This window comes from Amblyomma mixtum, chromosome 10 (assembly GCF_055824585.1).
Source record: "Amblyomma mixtum isolate Tamu chromosome 10, ASM5582458v1, whole genome shotgun sequence".
Lineage (NCBI taxonomy): Eukaryota > Metazoa > Arthropoda > Arachnida > Ixodida > Ixodidae > Amblyomma > Amblyomma mixtum.
The window spans coordinates 9,967,505-9,989,264 of record NC_143021.1 but is presented as its reverse complement, the minus strand read 5'-3'; the positions used below and the strand labels follow the sequence as shown (position 1 = coordinate 9,989,264).

At 47.1% G+C, this 21,760-nt stretch overlaps 2 protein-coding genes and 1 pseudogene across 2 annotated transcripts in view; 2 read left to right on the top strand and 1 right to left on the bottom strand.

Annotated features, from left to right (window-relative positions):
• The window catches only part of LOC149325109 (arylsulfatase B-like), a 67,990-nt gene that overhangs the window by 17,942 nt on the left and 28,288 nt on the right, over positions 1-21,760 (bottom strand). The window contains exon 5 of the mRNA XM_089562567.1: positions 10,954-11,064. Coding sequence (XP_089418693.1) covers positions 10,954-11,064 — 111 coding nt within the window. The remainder of the gene's footprint in view (positions 1-10,953; positions 11,065-21,760) is intronic.
• On the top strand, positions 11,841-16,205 carry LOC149325111 (uncharacterized). Its single transcript, XM_089563313.1, has 2 exons — positions 11,841-11,874; positions 14,413-16,205. The coding sequence occupies exons 1-2, from the start codon at positions 11,841-11,843 to the stop codon at positions 16,203-16,205; spliced, it is 1,827 nt and encodes a 608-aa protein (XP_089419439.1).
• On the top strand, positions 16,289-16,821 carry LOC149325110 (adenylate kinase isoenzyme 1 pseudogene; annotated as a pseudogene).

The following is a 21,760-nucleotide window of genomic DNA, read 5'->3' as shown; positions in this document are numbered from 1 at the left end:
CGGTCATCATTCTTGTAATAAGGATCATTTTTGCTTCCAACCCGACAGACGGCAAGAAACAACAATAAGGCAAGGACCCGCGCAAAAACTTGCATACAAAGCTAGACTGTGACTAAGAATATTGTCCCAAAAATGCATTTGGAAGGCCGTCCCGTTCTAGAGAACGTTTAGTATTCAAATGACATAGCATTTCAATGACAGTGTCAACAGATAAAATTCAGAGAGGTTCCAAATAATCTCACTAAAACGTTAACATTTTAGTCGTCGATTGAGAACTAAGAGTGAGGGTGCTTATCAAATCTGACAGAACTCTTTGGGCAACTAACGACGTATCCATTAACAGCTTTTCTGTCAATCTGTGCTAATCTCCGATGTGATTTCGAATCGTCAACAAGTATGGCATTCTGAATCTTAACGTATATATTTCACAGCACATAAAAATTGTGCTAATATATTAGGCATCGTGAACTCTCATTTGTGGGGAAGAACTGCTGCCGAAACAATGATGTCACATCGCATACTCATCCACCAGCGATGTTCTTCAACACAGATCTTTCTCCAACGCTCGATATAAATAGGCCATTTAAACTGAGCATTGTGATTATACGAGGGGCTACAAGACCGACCAGTTTCTTTCAGTGTGCGTGTGCCAAACAAAGATTTGAGAGAGGTTAGGCGTCAGGACGTTCATGAAAAAAGCCGGAACAGAATAAAGTGTCATTAGCACATCTACCGATCCCACCCTTTTCCGAGATAATGACTGCGACACTGATTATGTGTATGAACACGATAGACGCAAACAAAATTATCAATCAGTCAAGGTGACAAAACAAGACCAACGTGCATGACACGCTGTGCTGAAGTAATGAAGTCTTTGTGCAGCTGACCTTTTCCTTGAAACCAGTCGCTACGTTCTGTAACTATCTGTTAAGCACCCGTTACAGATTTAACCAGGGCTGTAATTCAAAGTTGTAGGTTTAGACATGTAGGTTTTGCTGAGACAAACGTGTGAAGACACTACAGCGGCCCAGAAAATGGATGTGGTGAGACTAACAAGCACGTATCTGTATCGAGAGTATTGAGCAGGGAGCCTAACAATTGCTTACTGACATAGAATACATGCAGCGCTTTTGCATGGGTTATTTTAATAGCTATATGGCGACGTGTGCGTGCTGCTGTTAGCGGCGGGCACAGAAGTACGGGGGGCACAGTCACTGTCAAGCCACTATCTGGCTTTTTGACTGTGTCCTCCAGGATCAATGATGTTGAAATAATTTGATTTGACTTGATCCCATTCCTGCCATCGACGCGAGCGCCCATACTATTGCTGCTGCTGTTGCAAACCGCGACGTGCGGGTGCCGCGGCGCGTTCGCCATTGCCGCGCGAGGTGGAAAGAACCGGAGCCGGCGTTATGCACGTTCGAACACCTCAAAACCAGAAAAAGAACTGAGATGGCGAGAATCGAAGGCTGTGAAGCAGGTGGCAATCGCGAAATCCTGTATTTAGAAGCAATGAAGGAGTAGGACGAAAATATTTTATTTGTTTATTTATTTATTGTAAGTGCTTAAAGCCCTCATGACGCATTATTATAGGAAGATAAACGACTTAACATATAAAACGCAAAGAGGTTATTGGCAACATATCAGCAAGACAACACAGCATAAGAAAACAAGAATAAATGAATTCACAACCAGTTAGCATTAACGATAACATAACATAAGACACATTACGTTATCATTTCAATAAATGTTGGAAAATTTGGTGCGCAAAGCACGTCATTCGAAAGATTATTGTAGTCAAGAATTGTGCTAGGGAAAATGAATACAGTAATACGGCTTTGATAACTGTAAATCATTTTCTGTTGTCAAGTCTCTCCGATATGTAATGTGGGCGCTTTAGATAAGCGCTTTAATTATTACCGGTACAGTCATAGTACATACCATATGAGAAAATCAGTCTGCAGATTTTTCTCTGGATAAGCAAACTCTTCTACCGAATGCGGTCACGAATTTTTCAGCTTTTTATACGAAAGTTATAATTCCCAGCCACAAGCCTCTCGGTGCGTTTCATTACCCTTTCCAACCTGTCTATGACAATACCGGTGAATATGCTCCAGGCTGCGCAAGCACAGTCCGGCACTGGTCTGACATTTGCCAAGTGCAGAGTTTCCTGAGTACGTGGGAATCACTTTTAAAATTCCTTTGGAGAATACAAAAGATGACACGCCTTGCCAGTTATTATGTCAATGTGGGCTGTCCAATCTATGTTTGTTGCGATTTGAACTCCTAAATATTTTGCCTTTTTGTCAGGATATCGTGGGCGGCTTGATGTTTGGTTGGCACCCAAGTTCTAATTAATCGGGCCAACCTGCCGACCACTGCACTCTCCGTAATTTTTGAGGGGGAGGAGCGACAAACTTCTACGCACCGCGTGCAAAAGATGAGGTTAGACTGCTGACCGATGATAGGGGAAACACGCGATTAGCCGTTGACCGGAGGCATGAGGCGCAGGCAAGTTCTTTACCAAACCCCTTTGCTCGGGAAGATGAAAAAAGGAAGTTACGACACCAAGCTCAACAAAGAAGAGTGCATGCACCGACGCGAAGCGAATTACACACACAAAATGAGAACACAAGACGACTATTAACAGGAAGAGGAAAACAACAGGGCAAGAACTATACAACCACGTTACAACCCCAAAGCAATACTGTGCATAGGGTTACGACGAGGCAAAGCGACGGGACAAAGAAAAAGAGTACAAAGGAGTAGGGAGAAACGGCGCCTTAGCTGCGGGGTGGCAAGGTCCGGTCGCAGGAAGCGTCGGGCTACGGAAGCGCGCGTAGTGATGGGGGGTTGCGGATACGGGCGAACTTGGGCCACGCGTCTTCCACGCGTCTTCGGGACCGTCGTCGCCGCGCTCTACGCGTCAGGCACCCGCCTTAGCTCGCTTGCCGACCACTTCCCTGGCTGGCCACACGCACGTCCGAACACACCGAAATCACGGTTTTCCCGCCGCCGCGTTCTCGCGGCAAACCAAAAAAAAAAATGAATCCTCAAGGCCGAGTGTTCCAACGATTTTCAGGTATAGAAAGTGAGGGAAACGAAACACCAATAAACTGAGAAGGGACGTGAGGAAAGGCCACGGTCCTCACGAGGAACGATGCTAACTTGCCAACGTAGGGAGGGGTGCCGAAGCATTCAACCGACCGCTTCCAGTCCTCCGCAAGCGCTCGCTACCCGACGATAGTGCTAGGAGGAGCGGTGTGGCCTTGACCCTCCAGTGCCGCGAGCGGTAAACTGTCCACGCGTGGGGCAAGATCGTCGCCGCCGCATTGCTACATGCCTGCGAACCACCGGTGCTGTGGCCAGCCGTGGCCACCTCGGTCGCAAAAAAAAAAGAAGGAGAAGGCATGCACACACTTTGTGACACTTTTGTATTGTTTGAATTGTGTCATTCCTTATCAGGCACGATCCAATTTTTTTTTTCTTTTTTTGGCAAACTGCACAGGCTAACACTCGGACACGTTCAATGTCATGTCCCTCTTCAAGCACCGGTCAGAAACCTTGTCAAGGTTAGTTTGTGGCAAACTCAAACCATCAAAGCACTCGACAGGGGAATACAAAATGCAGTCGAGATGATATAGTATGGCAATGGATCCTGGGCCGACAGGTAAACTGGTGAATATGAGGAACAACAATGGTGCGAGCACAGAACCCTGTGGCACTCCAGATGAAACACACGCAGGAGAAGAAGACGCTTGCGTGCCCCTTGCGCTCCAGGGAGTGCATGCGCTTCAAGAGGGAAAGTCGTGGCGAGCGTCAGCAGTATCTGTCTTGCAGCGAGTGCCACGCTTGGCGCTAGGCGCGCTGGGAAGTTGAAATACCTTGCAATGCCAATGCCGCAATAAAAGAGCGTTTAAACATAAGTTCGTACAGCCTTGAGAGAAACGCAGCCCTGCGTATGAGGCGAGGACTCCCCATCCGCTTGCAGCCGGTCTGCTCTCAAAGTTCCTAACGGTTTCCGTAGGCGATTCACCATCGTGCGTGTATTCGTGCGACTTAGTTCCCCTACCTCCCCACACCACCTCTCCGCGGAACTATTGGCACTAACGGTAGGGAGCATAACACGTGGCAATTTGATTTTTGCACGCAGGTTACGCGCCTATATCTAAACTTGAAGGCAGTGTTTTTTTGTTTTAATTCAAACTGTCTGTCTACTGTGCGAGGTCAGTGCACGTTAAAGAACCCCAAGCAGTCGAAGTTTCTGGAACCCTCCACTACGGCGTCCCTCTTAGCCTGAGTTGTTTTGGGACGTAAACCCCGATAAACCAATACGAACCAAACCCGACTTTGTTTGCGTTTCGTGCGGCGAATTAGAGAAACCCCGGCTTCTATGAAAATTGTGAGCGATTTAAGTGCCCTTTCAAACGTGGCGGCTGAGTGCTGAGTATTGCTGATTTTGTACTGTCCTCTTGCCTGTACCCTTGCGCAGAGTTTTATGCGAAGTTAAGCGTTTTGCTTTCCAAAGGTACTGTGTGTCTGTTTTTCATTTGTGCCATGACGAAGGGGTCACTTTGCTTCGAGATTACAGTTGTGTGAAAGAGATGCTTATAGAAAACTTTCGAATCCTTAGCATTTACCCTGATCCTTCAAAATAGCCTGCTGTGCTCAGTTGATTGGTGCAACCTTTCGCTTTGGCGAACGTTTCTTCACAGTGTAAGTTCGTTCAGAAGAACTTGTTGTTGGGCTAGTTGGTAGTTATTCATCATTAAATTCAAAGGCGCCAAACCACACACACACACACACACACACACACACACACACACACACACACACACACACACACACACACACACACACACACACACACACACACACACACACACACACACACACACACACACACACACACACACACACACACACACACACACACACACACACACACACACACACACACACACACACACACACACACACACACACACACACACACACACACACACACACACACACACACACACACACACACACACACACACACACACACACACACACACACACACACACACACACACACACACACACACACACACACACACACACACACACACACACACACACACACACACACACACACACACACACACACACACACACACACACACACACACACACACACACACACACACACACACACACACACACACACACACACACACACACACACACACACACACACACACACACACACACACACACACACACACACACACACACACACACACACACACACACACACACACACACACACACACACACACACACACACACACACACACACACACACACACACACACACACACACACACACACACACACACACACACACACACACACACACACACACACACACACACACACACACACACACACACACACACACACACACACACACACACACACACACACACACACACACACACACACACACACACACACACACACACACACACACACACACACACACACACACACACACACACACACACACACACACACACACACACACACACACACACACACACACACACACACACACACACACACACACACACACACACACACACACACACACACACACACACACACACACACACACACACACACACACACACACACACACACACACACACACACACACACACACACACACACACACACACACACACACACACACACACACACACACACACACACACACACACACACACACACACACACACACACACACACACACACACACACACACACACACACACACACACACACACACACACACACACACACACACACACACACACACACACACACACACACACACACACACACACACACACACACACACACACACACACACACACACACACACACACACACACACACACACACACACACACACACACACACACACACACACACACACACACACACACACACACACACACACACACACACACACACACACACACACACACACACACACACACACACACACACACACACACACACACACACACACACACACACACACACACACAGGAAGGCGCTCTCTCTCGTCTTTCTTTCTTCTCCTGTGTGTGTGTGTGTATGGTTTGGCGCCTTTGAATTTAATGATGAATAAGTTCGTTCAGGTGGTACTTCAGTGACTCAGCTGCAGGCCGAAGTATCAGAAAAGGGAAGGCGAATGGCGAAGAAAACTATTTTGATCTGGAGGTGTATTTTGCTGCCGTGTTCTGAACATTCGAATGGCAATTTTTTTATCACATATTTTGCTTCGAAGGAAGTGAAACAATACTCCGGACGAGTAGATTTAAAACATCTTATCAACTAGTCGCCCAACTTCGACATATTTCGTCATGACCATGCTATTAAGCGTGGTGGCCGTGTACTAATAGCGTCACGCCACCGGCTGCAGTGTCAATCATCGTTAGAAAAACTTTTCGTATCATGCTACGCATTTTCACCTCCACTCATTTTCGAGGTTTGTTACCGCCCGCCAGATGGCAAACCACTTTGGTAATGCACTTTTGTGAAGCTCTTAACTACATTATCGGTTCACATCCACACGCTGCTATCGTACTACTGGGTGACATTAAGCTTCCCGGAATATTATGGACTCGTTTGTCACAAAATGCACACCACTCTAATTCTCATTTTTACACCATTTTTTCTCCTTGGACTACTCATCGTAATGTGAAAACATTTCCTAATTTCTCAAATGATTCTGCTGCTACAAAGGAAGGATTTGTAAATATGCTCCTTAGGTTAAGCGTTAAACCTTCGCTCGGCCCAGATAGAATACCGAATGCTTTCCCGCGATGCCATGCTGACGCACTAGCGAAATTTCTCGTAGTCCTTTTCAACCCGTCGCTGAGACCCGCTACTATTCTACAGGTCTGCATGTATGCGAGATTTTCACCAATTTTTAAAAAGGTTACCCGCTTTTTGTCCACACTACCAACCTATTTCTGTGTTATCCACTTGCAAAATGCTCGAAAATATAGCTGCGATATCCTTCTCAGACTTCCTGGATAAACGCAACTGTTTATCATGTTTTCATCATGGATTTAGAAAATAAATTTCTACTGCCCCTGAGCTTTCAACGGTTCTTCATTTCCTTTCTGATCTTGAGAAAGCAGGTCAGGTTGATGTAATATTTTTAAACTTCAGTAAAGCTTTCGACTGTGTCCATTATGACAAATTCATTCTGAAATTAAAACCGCTTCGTCTTTCTCAATTTCTCATAGCCTGCGTTTCTGCTTAGTTAGCCGGTCCCACAAAGTATTTTATTTATATATTTACAAATACTACAGGCCCTTCTCGGGCCCATGCAGGAGTGGATACAAAGGAGGCAATACAGGGGAACAAGTTAGGTACATATATAATACAAAAGAAGAATTTATCATCATAGCGGCATCGTGGTGGTAATGATGCCAATTCAGGGAAAGGAATATAGCGGGTTCAGTACGGAAACAAATATAGTTACAAAAAATACGAAATGAAAGTCAGCATCATAGTTTTATCACGGTGGCATTATACTGAGGAATCAATGCTATTGACATGCTCTATGAATGATTCAATTGAGTTGCAGTTTACAGCTGTCGAGGTTAGTTTGCTCCAGCTAGATATAGCCGCTGGAAGCAAAGAATATTTGTGAGCATTAATATGGCTTATGAGTTGATGCAGTGCTTTCTCATGGTTAGTTCTCGAAGAGTGACGAAATGGTTCCTGGAGGTATGTTTCTCTTGATATGTTCAAATGGCCGTGATAAAGTAAGAACAGAAATTTTAGCCTTGATGCTGTTCTACGCTGCGCCAAGCTGTGAAGATCTGCTTTGTGAAGTAGATTAGATACGCTGAAACGTTTGGAAAAGCTTGAGTGTACAAAACGTACTGCTAAGTTTTGAATGCGTTCTAGTTTACCTATCAAACCATATTACCACTCTCCCATTCATCTCAGGAGTACCGGTTGGAATTGCGTCTTGGCGCCGCTTTTGTTTTGGTATTTTTATAACATCGTAGAAGTAATTACTGAAGCGATAAATGTCGGTTTCTTTTCAAATAATTGTGTAATTTTCAAGAAAATCTTTGAAACTGATCAAACTGCACCGAACTCATCCTTAAATTTTATAGGCGACTGGAAGAATCAATTGGGCATGAAATTAAACTTCCAGAAATTAGCCTTTCTACGCGTATCGAGAAAAAAACGTGATCTTCAGTTCACGTACGTCATTCAGGGCTGCGACCTTGCTGAGCTTAATGAATTCCAATACTTGAGAGTGACCATAACAAGTGTCCGTTACTGGAATACACATATCAACAATATTTCCTCATAAGCTTTCCGGAAACTCTGTTTACAACGTAATAAGCTTAAACACGCCACATCTCAAGTTAAATGCCTAGCATATACTTCTCTGCTTACGTCCTAAATTAGAATCTGCTTGTATCATCTTCGACTCCTTCACTATGAACGATACTCACACATTAGAAAGAATACAGCGCTGAGCTGTTCGCTTCAGATATTCTCTATTCGATCGCACAGTTTCCGTTGCTGAAATGACTTGCAACGAATTTTATGCCCTCCATTCGAGACGCAAGTTCTTACGCCTAAATTTCTGTACCAATTATTAAAGCATAAACTAGCTCTGCACCGTAACCGATATTTAACAGACAGGAAAGACACGACATACTCATTCGCTTTCTTTGACGACCTACTTCACAAGGGCAAACTGTCACAATACATGATAACTGTCATCTATCTTTGAATATGATTGAGACAAATATTCTAAACTCCAAGGATTAACGGCCAAATCATGTTTGCGTTTTAAATTTTTTGTGCATCTATTTCACGCCGGTATATTATTGTGTGGGCATCATTATCCAACTCTGTTTGCTGTTTTGCAGAATTCCATGTCTGTATTTGTGTACTTCGCCATTTTCTTCAACGTTACATTGCACCCCAGCCTCCTTTCTGCTGTGTGAATTATACTCCTGCACTATTCCTCTTCGTGTGCAATGATAGACGTTTTTCTTTTAGCTCTGTTTGCTGTAAAACTGGTCTCTTTCCATGTTTCATGTACGCGGATCCTGCTTGGGCGTTGGCCTGCAGTATTTCGTAAATAAAACAAAAATATTATCTAAACACGACACCGAAAGTACTTTCTAAATTCATGCCAGATGCTAGCATCACAGCTTATTTCTTAACCACCTCGAGCGACTCACAATTCGTTTAATATCCTTCACTTGTTGCTCACGTTACACGCCGATTGCCTTGCATCGCAACTAACCTGCCAGAGCTAAGTGGTCATGTTGTTATTCATGCTTCATTCCATTTTCACTTACATCTTTAATAAGACGAAAAATAAAATAACTGTCTATGACAAAGGCCGCTACAACGCTGAGGACGAAGAACTAGCTAATTTGTTATGCGTTACTATTTTTCTTTTCACAAGACGTTGCAACGAACTGAATTTTGTTGAAACTCGAAATGCAGAGCCTATTACAAAATTACATTCCCAGCATCACCGCTACTGAGTGAACCCATTCACCATGGTTCACCATAACTTTAAAGCGTTTAGCAACAATAAAAGATGAGAGTTCGGTTGCTGAGCGCGTTAATACGCAGTGTGCGTAAGTAAAATACCGCAGCACACCACAGAATGGAATTGCGAACCTCTCGCAAAGAAAGATCAACGATCATTTTTCGCATCGGCTTTCCCTAATAAGTTGCGCAGTAACCCCAGGCAGATATGGAAGACTATTAGCCACGCACCCCTAAAATGTTTTTCGTTTTTTAACACCCATGATAACCCTATATCCGAATAAGAAATTCCGAATGTCCTTGCGACTGCTTTCTGCTCAGTATTTACCTGAACGCCAGGAAAACAACTAATTGTATTTCTTCCCTCCCATAACTCCCATATGCCTCAAAGAACGTTTCACGCTAGCGACATTGCAAAACTAATCATCTCTTCTTGCTTTCCATCGCAGAAAGTTCTATCCAATCCGGAAATCCGCACTTTCTGGTTGTGACCTCAGCTCCGTAACTTCTTAAAGATGCTTAGGAATTAACCTATCTGCCGACCTTTCATGAACCGATCACTTAACGAAACTTACAAGTGACGCTAACTGTGTTCTCGGCTATTTATGCCGCAACCTTCGAGTGGCCCCTCCTTCTGTAAAATTTCTAACATACTGCACCTTCCTTCGACCAAAACTCGCATGAGCTACCTGGGACCCACACCAAACTAACCACGTCAACTTACTAGAATCCGTTCGAAACCGTGCTGCGCATTTTATTTTTTCTGATTATTTATATACCCCAAGCACTACTAAACTCAAAGCGCAAGCTAACCTGCTCAAGCTTTTATATCGCAGAAAAGTCACTCGCCTCTCCCTCGTCCATAAATTATATTATGAATCCCCGGTTAACCCTGCCATTCTACCAGCACATCCCACTCCTGAGCCTCAGCCAAGAGGAGACCGTGTGCCCACCTTCAGCCCGTTCATCAGCGCATATTTACTCATTTTCCGTAAAAACACCCACGGCCTTCAATGCCCTTCCTGCTGCTGCTCTTCTCCATTGCAGTCCCCAACGCTTCAAGCACTTCTTGAAGAACTCGTCTGTCCTCGCGAATGTCCACCCTTCATGCAAACCTCCGGCACAGGGGCATTGGAGGTATTGAAAATGAATAAATAAATAAACATTTTTTTAGAAATTTCTAACAGTCACCACCATTCCTGAACACGATATCTTCAAGCGCAATGCTTAATTCTTGTAGTAATAAAGACAGTGATTGAGTTGAGAACAGACGAAGGATGCAGTGTGATGTGAAGTAGAAGTTTCAAGTAACTGGCAAGAGCAGTACACTAAAACAGCAGGTGAACTCACGAAGTCCGTCAAGGGGCTGAAGTAGTACTGCCCGTAGTTGTAGATGCCGAAGAACGAGTCGAAGCCTCTTCGTATCGGCGTGTACATGACACTCGAGTAACCCAGGTGCCACTGGCATGAGAATAAACAAAAACGAGTGAAAATCTGACCGCTTATACATAGCTTGTGTACGGTGACTAAGGAAGATTGTAAGTTGGCCTGTATCGATAAAATAACGGCGTTTTTGCATTTTTATTTACGGACATACTGGCGACCATGGTTAGTTCAAGCATGAAGGGAAATTTATACAGCAGCAGAAAATCAAATCAGATAAAAAATATAGAGCAATGCACATGGCAGTTCACAACATAAATGGTACTTACAACATAGAAAGTTTAAAACATAATAAAACCTTAAGGTGTACAAGGACCTCCGAGGTGCAACACAAAAGACAAGTAAAATTTGCAAGGAACCAGTCGGCATAGAAGGCACTTGAAACAATCGAGGAGCCTGCAGCTAAATAAAACGTTTTGCGAGTTATAAGGAGCTAATTAGCAGAGTTCAGGAAATGCATGCGCTAGTCCATGGAGGTGTAATTACATCTGTGTGAACAGTCCCAGTAAGCCACGGTGCGAAGGAAAAAGGACAATTTATGCATGTCTGTTTTTGCAAAATATAGCGATAATAACCTAGTATAATAGTGTGGAGTGCTTTTAGCAGCCTGTGGAATTAAATATTGCGATGGATGAAGTCCAATCTTGTTCTTTATCAACAAGGAAAAGAATTCTAAACAACAGATTTTTCGCCGCACTTCTAGGCGCGGTATATAGTGAGTTTTCAACGAAAACACAGACAACTTTAACTCATAACGGACCTTTTGTATCGTATAAAAGCCGCAAAAAGATGAAATGCAGGCATCGCCACCACTGGCGGGTTTTCCGGGTAAGCTCCGTTGCATGGAGAAAATTTTTGAGGTGCACGGATCCCTGAGGCGAAGCTACTTTGTCATTGGCTTACTAATGGTGATCACTGAGGCCTGTTTTGTGTGGGCCTCCCAAGTTTCAATACCAGTGTGTGAGTGGGCGGAAAATTTTTGAAGTGCTTTTTTGCTGCAATAAATGCGTCATTATTGGGCTGGCAGACGAAAACTTAACCCAAAGGAACAAATATTAGTTTCTTACTTAGAACAAATCTTCGATACTATTTTTTTCGGATACCTTATATTTTTTTGCTAAGGCTGAGACAGCATTCGCCAAATTTGCTTGACTTTACCTGACAAAATTATCATTATCGTCATCATCATCAAAACATTTATTTCTATCATGATATACAGGTACAAACACAGTTACATTTAATCCAGGAGGAGGTCCTGCAGCACATTCTGTCCTGGCATCTCCTTAGCTTAGGGGTTAAATAAGCTTAAATAAGCTAGGGGTTAGGGGTTCAATAAGCTTAGGGGTTAAATTACAGGCAGTTAAATAAGAGATGAGCACCTATTAGTGCACAACAGAGAAGTCCATTTTGACTATTCATATTTATCCATATTTAATGCACACTCTTTTTCATATTTTCGCAACGCACCTAGTTCGGTTCTCGGCCGCATAGATGGGGATTCATTCGGATCACCCTCGCTCCAAACCTTTAGCGTGATATTCAGTAAACATGAGAATAGAAATGTGGGGCTTTTGAAAACATTCAAATGAATGAAGGCGTCAGCCCTTTAAGCCGATTAAGTATAGCTGAACGTACATTTCCAGTGATTCTATTGACGAGAGTAGGAACATAGTAGCGTAAGAATAAGACGCGGGTTTAATTCTGGCCGCGGCTTAATTTCGATGCAGGCGAAATTCTAGCGTTCCGGGTACTGTGCGATGTCAGTGCACGTTGAAGAACCCCAGGTGGTCGAAATTTCCGCAACCCATCACTACGGCGTCCCTCATAGCCTGAGTTCCTTCGGTACGTTAAATCCCAATAAAGCAATGTACCAGCAGAGTAAGACTTTTTTTGTTAAATTGGACATAGCTGAATGAATATAGAATAAAAATGTCTGGCGGTTTAGCACTGCTCAACGAAAAATATTGAACGAATGCACAGTGCACACCACCGACACGTACCCGAAAGCACAATTCGTTTGTCTACTGACCCAGGGAGCCACTTATGCACGTCTTCAACTTTTTCTTCGTCAAAGCCAATTGACGCCGGCGGCCTATACTTCCCTATCGTATTTCTACAGCCATGTTCTCAATGCCAACGTGTATTGCTCTAGTGCCATTGCGCCTCCACCAGAGCGTTGTCCAAGCCTATACAAATTCAGTACAAAGGGCAAACGAATATTAGTTTGATAGTAGCATTAGCTGATGAAGAAGAAAGACGCTGTGCAATGCATAGTACGAGAATGTGTTACAGTGCTCTCCCGTGTGCTGTTCTTTTGCCTTTAGTCTCTTCTGGTGAATAGCAACCTTTGCCTCCGATTCTTGGCCGATCCCCCAGTGTAGGTATGTGCCATATTTTCAAAGGTTAACAAGAACAACGTGTGTTACAGTTTAACAAGAGGCGTGTGTCGGCACACAGAAGAAATTGCAACTCTACAGTGTCCCCTTCAAAGGTTCGATGCCGAACACTTTCGAGCTGCCCATTTACGATCCCACAGCAATCCCTCTTTGCAGTGTGAGGAGCCAACTAGGCAGGCCTTGCCTGATGTGCGCCGCCACGTGAGTGCCATGCGCGTTTCTGAGCTCTACTGCGGTGGCGCACTGGTAACAAGTACAGGTGAAATAGTAACCGAGTTGCCAAAAAGCTACATCTCGTTTTTAGGCTGCCGCTTCAAGCATTCCTGACGATGTTCATGTAGCGTGCTCACCGTCTATGGTTTCGCCGCTTTGTGGGGACGAGTGAACGATAATAAGTAGTCCTATAACATTGGGTTAAATGGAAGTTGCAATTAATCAATTACCCCTTCTCAATTACGGCCTTCTCAGAAGAATTTCATAACATATTTAAATATTTGTTATTTCCTATTTAACTCCACATTTCCGTGACCAGTATTGATGCTGCATTTTTCCCACAGTCATTTAGTAGAAGTCATATTGTCTTAATACCAAAAAGCTGACGATAAGTGAAAACTACGAATTGTGGATAGCTATGCAACTATCACTTTTTCTATTGTTGATTACCAGATCTTCGCCAAAATACTTTCAAATCGGCTACAGCTTGCAATGGCTACTTTAGACCTCAGCTAACGTGCGGCGTGAGGGATCGGTCAGTACCTAATATATATATATATATATATATATATATATATATATATATATATATATATATATATATATATATATATATATATATATATATTGTGATGCCGAGACAGCAGAGGTGAAGGAAGCGGGCGGAAGAAGACGCGGAAGTGAAATTAAAGAAAGGCTAGGCAATCGAGCGCACGCTCAGCTCAGCGTGTCTCTGTGTCAGTCTACAATGGCGCAGTCGACCAACGTCGGGCCCGACCCGGACCTCCACGACTCGTCGCTCCTCCTTCGAAGCGGCCGGGCAGTCACACGGCCGGCTCCCTCGACGCATGGGACTCCTATTCCGCCCGAGAACGGCGTCCATGCCTCCTCGGCGGATCGGCCTTGGCCCTTCTTCCCGAAGCCCTCTCCATCCTCCGGGAGTTATCTGCTTCTTTCACTGCAGCGCTTGGTCGCGCTTCACTGTGCTCTGGATACCCAGTAACCCCCGTACAAATTCCGGAGTTCCGTGGATTTTCTGACGACGCCGAAGCGTGGATTCAAGTGGTCGACGCTGCTGCCCAGCGTTTCGCCTGGTCTCCAGCCACCACGCTCGCCGTCGCGGAAGACCATCTCCGTGGTGGCGCCCGCGCCTGGCACCAGTACGAAGGGCGCCGCTACGCCACTTGGCCGGCCTGGACCTCTGCACTTCTTGCCGCGTTTACACCCCTGGCCAGTGCGCACGACGGCAAACTCACGACGATGAGAGCGCGGCGCCAGGCTCCAGATGAAGACGTCGCCCTTTACAATCATGATAAGGTACGTCTTCTGCAGGTCTGCAGGGGCCGCACGTGGCCGCAGCAGGCGTTGGGCTCTGAGGCGCCCATTGCCGCGGTGGAAGCATCCGAGCTCCTCCAGGTCGGCTCCAACACAATCGTCAGTACGCCTCCGCTGTCACCGCAGCCGACGAGCGGATACGCGTTCCCCGTGATGCACTGCTCTCAGATGACCGCCTCCCTCGCCGAGGTGTCGGCAGTTCCCGGCCAAAGTGCAGCCTGCGCTCCTCCCAATTCTATCGGGAGCGCGGGCTCCGTCTCAGCAGTGCCACCGTCCCCGCTGATGTCTCGGCCGCCGTCTCATGGACCGATGAGGCATCCCAACATTCCGGCATCGACGCATGATGGGCACCGCTTCGAACGGCCCGCGGCGCAGCCACCTCCTGCAGGCAGTGCTGGATCCGTGACGCCACCTTCGCCACGACACCCGTACTTCGCATGCTCTGTGACGGATGCTCCGGGCTCAGTGGTTATCAGCAGCGTCATCGGGTGCCCAAGTCCGAGCGGTAATAGCCTGGGTAGCATGCCGCCTGGAGTGCGGTCGCCTGGGTTGCCACCTCAACGGATGACAGCAACTACAGGACAACCGCGTCCCCTGCTGCCGGGACGTCAGTTTCACGAGCCAATTTTCCCAGACAACGAAATCCGGCGCCAGCCTGTTTCCAGGGTGGACTTCGGCGAAGAGGACCGCATCGACGATGGTTACGAGGCCCTCGGCGGAAAGTGGACCCCTCCAGTGCCACCTGCTCAGCAGCCAGCAACTGCCGGGTCCCGCTCCGGACGCAGGCTACCAGTAGGCCGTTCGCGGCTGCCGCCTTCTCCGGGTTCCGGGGTCGGCAGCGGGCCATCAGTATCGCGCCTCCAAATGTTCCAAATCGAGCAAGGATTAGACGCTCCCACGTCCCCTCCCGTTCAAGAGAGGCTGCAGCAGGACAGGCAGCTTGATGAGAATCGAGAAGGTAGTCCGCCACCGGCGTCGCCCTTGATGCGTCGACGCAGCTTCGAAGACACCATCTTGCATTACGACCTCGCAGGGCCACGGTCGAGAGTCTGCAACTGTCCGGGTACTATTCTAGTCTGCCGCGGCACTCCACGCCGATCCACCAGCGGACGACTTCGCGGCGCCTATTTCAGGGATGCCGACGATGATATGGACGACCTGTTCATGATCAGAAAGGCCGAGAGGAAAAAAGGAAGAGAAGAAGGAGGAGAATAAAGAATAGAACGAAGAAGAAAAGAAAGTGGAGGAGAAAAAACCGGAGGAGAAGGCTGAGGAAGTTCCGCCTCCAGCCAAGCCTGCTCCTCCCCCTCCTTCAACGCCAATGGACGGGCCTCTAAAACTCAACGTCCCCGTCATGTTTGTCTTCGGCGGCCCCGGCTCCGGCAAGGGTACCCAATGCGAGAAGATAGCGGCCAACTACGGCTTCACGCACATCTCTTCCGGTGACCTGCTGTGGGCGGAGGTGCAGTCCGGCAGCGACCTGGGCAAGGAGATGAACGAGATCATGACGAAAGGAGAGCTCGTCCCACTGGTCATGGTCTTGCAGCTGCTGAAAGAAGCAATCAGGAAGAGCGTGGCGACAGCCAAAGGGTTCCCGATTGCCGGTTACCCCAGGAACACCGAGCAGGGAGACCGCTTCGAGGCTGAGTTATGCAAGTGCATCAACCTGCTCTACGTCGAGGTGGAGGACGAGACCAGGAAGGAGCGGCTGCTGAAGCGGGGCAAGACGAGTGGCCGCGTGTACGACAACGAGGTCTGCGTGCGACGCGGCCTACAATCAACAGGGCGTCCGCAGTCGTGGCCGAGTGTGATGCCGAGACAGCAGAGGTGAAAGAAGCGGGCGGAAGAAGACGAAGAAGTGAAATTAAAGAAAGGCTAGGCAATCGAGCGGATGCTCAGCTCAGCGCGTCTCTGTGTCAGTCTTTACAATATATAGATATAGTGCGCACGGTGTAGCAGTATTGCAGTGGCGCTCAAGAACAATTACCACTACTGCAAATCGACCTCGCAACTGCATTCTATCGGGTGTCACAATCATTTATTTTTGCTCCTGTAAATCGCGTCAATCTTGGTTCAATTCTTACTACTGGGATGCACCTTTGTTACAAAGCCTGTTCAACCCGCTTGACTTTTCATGGCTGTCAATTCCAACCAGTCCTAATCCAGTACTCTTTGAAACAGGGTTGTCCGCTGTCCCCACTCCTGTTCGTATTATACTAGGAACCATTTTGTCTAAGTGTTATGAACAGTGCAGCTGTCCATGGTTTTCGTATTATGGGTCACGAACTGAAAATATTAGCTAATGCGGATGACCTCGCGTTATTGTGCTCTGATAAGCCAAGCATAGAAAAGATTATTCGTTTAACGGAGGACTTCGGTTCAGTGTCAGACGCTCGAATTAATCATTCCAGGAGTTGCGGTCGCTGGTTTTATATGTGGGGAACGACATCTGCCGAGTATGCTGGTATACAGTGGACAAGAACGCCACCAAACTACCTTGGCGTCCCTTTGTGCGCCTATAAGCACAGCGCACGTTACTGAAAAGACCAGGTGCCCTCTCTTCAGCGCTATGCTTAAAGTTTCGGGCCCAATGGTCTCTCAATTTTCAGCAAGGCAGCCGCATGCAATTTGTTTCTCGTCAAAAAAATTTATTATGTACGGCAAAATATTCATTACACAAGACTTGATATCCAGCGTTTCCAAAGACTTTTCGACACTTTTGTGTGGGTTTAATCATTTGAATCGACGAAGCGTGATAACCTTTCTTGCTTGTCAGCTCTGGCGGCCTCGGTGTATACCACCTGTATTTCCGACAGATGGTTTCACGTTCCATGTTTTTTCCAGGACACTGCAAACCCAATAATGCGTGCATTCCTCCAAGTAAAGTTAGTTAATGCTCTTCCGAGCATCTTTGTGTCTTCTAATGTTGCTGATCGCCCGTGTTTTTCGGGATTCATGCATGAGGTGTATTTGTCTGTTCGTTTCCTATTTGTTCGTTTTTATCTGAGTTCCCTTTTTTGGTGACGAGGAAACTATTGCATTGTAGTGTTTGTATCACGATAAGCAAACGGCTAACTCACGACCACGTGCCGGTATTTGGGCACCGCCCCCTTGCCTGTCTGTATCTCGATATAAGCACATGCGTGTTGGTTTGCACGGGCAGTCGTCGACCAGCGGGACGCGTGGTCTGACGGCCGGATCACAATAAACCCGAGTTCTTGTTGCACCTCGGCTACAGTGTCGTTTCCCCTCTCAAGACACGACAACTTTTTGGCGACGAGGATGGGATTCTGAAGCAGAACGATGACCGATCCCACGGGGACCGTGAAGACGGATATTCAGCCAAGCGTGCAAGAAGGACAACGACGGAGCGACTCGGAAACAGCCAGGATGGTCACGATTGGGCAAGTGGAATCTTTCGATGAATCTCGGTCGGATTGGGAAACTTACGAAGAAAGGATTAATGCATTCCTTAGAGTGAATAAGATTCCAGACGAGAACAAAGTAGATGCCTTCCTGAGTATGGTGGGTCCGAAGACGTACAAGTTATTGAAGAGTTTGACTGCCCCGAACGCTCCTGTTAGTCAGTCTTTGTCAGAACTGCAGAAAGCATTACGAGAGCATCTGTCACCCAAGCCATCGGTTATTGCGGAAAGAGCAAGGTTTCACCGAAGAACGCAACAACAAACGGAGAGCATCGCGCAGTTCGTGGCAGGGCCTCAAGCAATCTGCAGAAACATGCAACTTTGGAGCTAACTTAGAAGAAACTCTGAGAGACAGATTTGTATGTGGTATTGCTAGCGCTGGCATCCAGAAGAGGCGTTTTGTTGAGGATGCATCTCTGACTTTCAAAAAGGCGGTTGAGATAGCCTTATCAGTTGAGGCGGCTTCCAAGAACGTCACAGAGCGCCGACCTAGCAGTGCAACCCAGGAAGACCTTCAGAAGTTTTCTGCAGAAGAGTCCCTTGCACGGAACGGTTCACCATGCACGCGATGTGGCTTGCGTCATCGCAACCGGGCTTGCCGGTTCCGAACAGCGACTTGCTTTAAATGCCACCAAGTAGGGAATATTCAAAAAGTCTGCCGCTCCCAGCTTGAATCTGATTCGCACCCTTCGAAAGCGAGCGGGCAAGACGCACGAAAAAGAAACTTCCGGAGGCAAAGCTTCGGCGTGTTCGAGACCGAGGAAGACATCGAGCCACTGTTGCAAACAACGCACGAGAAACCACGTCAAGAGCCGATACGCTTTACGCTGTGTATTCAGGGAATGCCGCTTGACATGGAGCTGGACACTGGAGCAGCAGTGTCAGTGATGCCGTACAGTTTATTTCGCTCACGCTTCCCACAGATGAAGTTAAGCCCGGCATCGGTGTTGCTTCTTACGTACACAGGGAGTGCGTGCGCCCGAAAGGAGTGGTAACAGTAAACGTGAAGCATCAGCATCAGTCTCTCCAGCTACCTCTGCACATTCTCTGCCAGGAGGGTCCTGCTCTCATAGGACGAGACTGGTTATATCAGCTCAGGCTCAATTGGAGTAGCGTTAATCACTTGGGTGCGCAAGACTACCGGGACTTGAAACAAGTCTTAAACCGACATCCGCAGTTGTTCAACGATGAACTCGGCGAAATTCAAGGTGAGCAAGCTAAATTTTTACTGAAGCCAGAACAGCATCCAAAGTTTTGTAAAGCTAGAAGCATTCCGTTCGCACTGAAAGAAGCGGTGGAGAAAGAACTGGAATAACTAGTTAGTCTGGGCGTGATCGAGCCCATTTCGAACAGTGCTTTCGCCTCACCAATTGTACCTGTGGTAAAAAAAGATGGCAGCGTACGCATCTGCGGAGATTATAAGGCCTCTTTTAACCCTTGCTTAAACATTGACAACTACCCCTTGCCTAAGATCGAAGAAATCTTGGCCACACTTTCGGGAGGGCAGGTGTTCTCGAAGATTGACCTGAGCAGAGCGTATCAGCAAGTGGTAATGGACAAGGTTTCGCGCGAGTACCTCACCCTCAACACGCACAAAGGACTGTATGCAGTAAATCGCTTAGCCTTCGGGGTGGCGTGTGCGCCTGCTATTTTTTAAAAGATAATAGACAACATGTTAAAAGGATTGAAAGGTGTGATATGCTACCTAGATGATATTCTCGTCACGGGCCGGAACGAAAAGGAGCACCTAGTGAACCTGGATGCGTTACTGAACAGGTTGCACGAAAGAGGAGTGCGGATTAAGGCAGAGAAGTGTGAATTTTTGAAACCAGAATTGCAGTTTCTGGGTCACGTGGTCAGTAAACAAGGAATTGCAGCATCACCAGAGAAGGTAAAGGCCGTATTAGAAGCCCCAGTCCCAGCCGATAAGAAACAGCTGAGAACGTTTACGGGCATGGTGACATACTACGGAAAATTTTTGCCAGAGTTATCAACAGTCATCTTCCCACTGAATCAGCTGATGTGCAAGAATGCGCCGTGGGTCTGGAGTGAACAGTGCGACATAGCATTCAAAAAGATAAAAAGGCTGCTAATGAAAGCGCCGGTGCTGGCCCATTACGATCCGGAAGCTCAGCTTCAGGCAGTGTGCGATGCCTCATCTTATGGGCTGGGTGCAGTCTTATCGAAAGTGGAACAAGATGGTTCCAGGCGGCCGATCGTGTTTGCATCATGCACATTACCGCCGAGTGAACGGAACTACAGCCAGTTAGAGCGAGAAGCGCTCGCCTTAGTCTTCGGAATTAAGAAGTTTCATTACTATATTTACGGTAGAGAGTTCAGCTTGGTAACTGATCACAAGCCTTTACAGACGATACTCGGTCCCAAAACAGGAATACCAAGCATTGCCGCGGCCCGTTTGCAGAGGTGGGCAATTACGCTGTAGGCTTACCTTTACGATATAGTATATCGTTCAGGGGAAAACAACGTAGAGGCAGACTGTCTGTCGCGTCTACCGCTGCCCGGGAGTGGCGCACTTCGGTGGGAGACTTTCCCGATAACAAGCTCAGACATTGCGCGGGAAACATCACGTGACCATACCTTATGGCAGGTTCTTCACGCGGTAACGGGTCAATGGCCCGAACGAGTGGCTGACGAGGAGATGAAACCATTCGTTTCAAAAAGACTGGAGTTGTCGGTTAACCAAGGATGTTTATTTTGGGGAATGCGCATTGTGGTTCCCCCTTATTTACAGAAGACAATCCTGGACTAGCTGCACGAGGGGCATCCTGGAGTAGTGCGGATGAAGGAAGTTGCCCGGAGCTACGTCTGGTGGCCAGGAATTGACGCCGACTTGGAGAACACCGTGAAAACGTGTGCGGCTTGCCAGCAGCAACGAGCGCTGCCTACCCAAGCTCCCCTTCGTCCGTGGGCTTGACCTACGAGGCCATGGGCCCGACTCCACTTGGATTTTGCTGGCCCGTTTCTTCAGCGCAACTTTTTGGTGTCGGTAGACGCTCATTCGAAGTGGCCGGAGGTTTTTCTGATGCCGTCGACCTCGGCAGAAGCTACCATCGGTAAGCTGCGTGACCTCTTCAGCCGTTATGTATTGCCCGAGGTCATCGTGTCAGACAACGGGCCGCAGTTTTGCAGCGAAGAATTTGTTATTCCTCAAGATGAACGGAATAAAACATGTACGGTCCGCGCCATATCACCCGTCAAGTAACTGTTTGGCTGGAAGATTTGTACGAACAGTTAAAGAAGCCCTGCAAAAGGACAACAGAGCCCGGCCCATTGAAGAGCGACTAGCCAGTTTCCTTCTAGCGTACCGGAATACACCTCACGCAA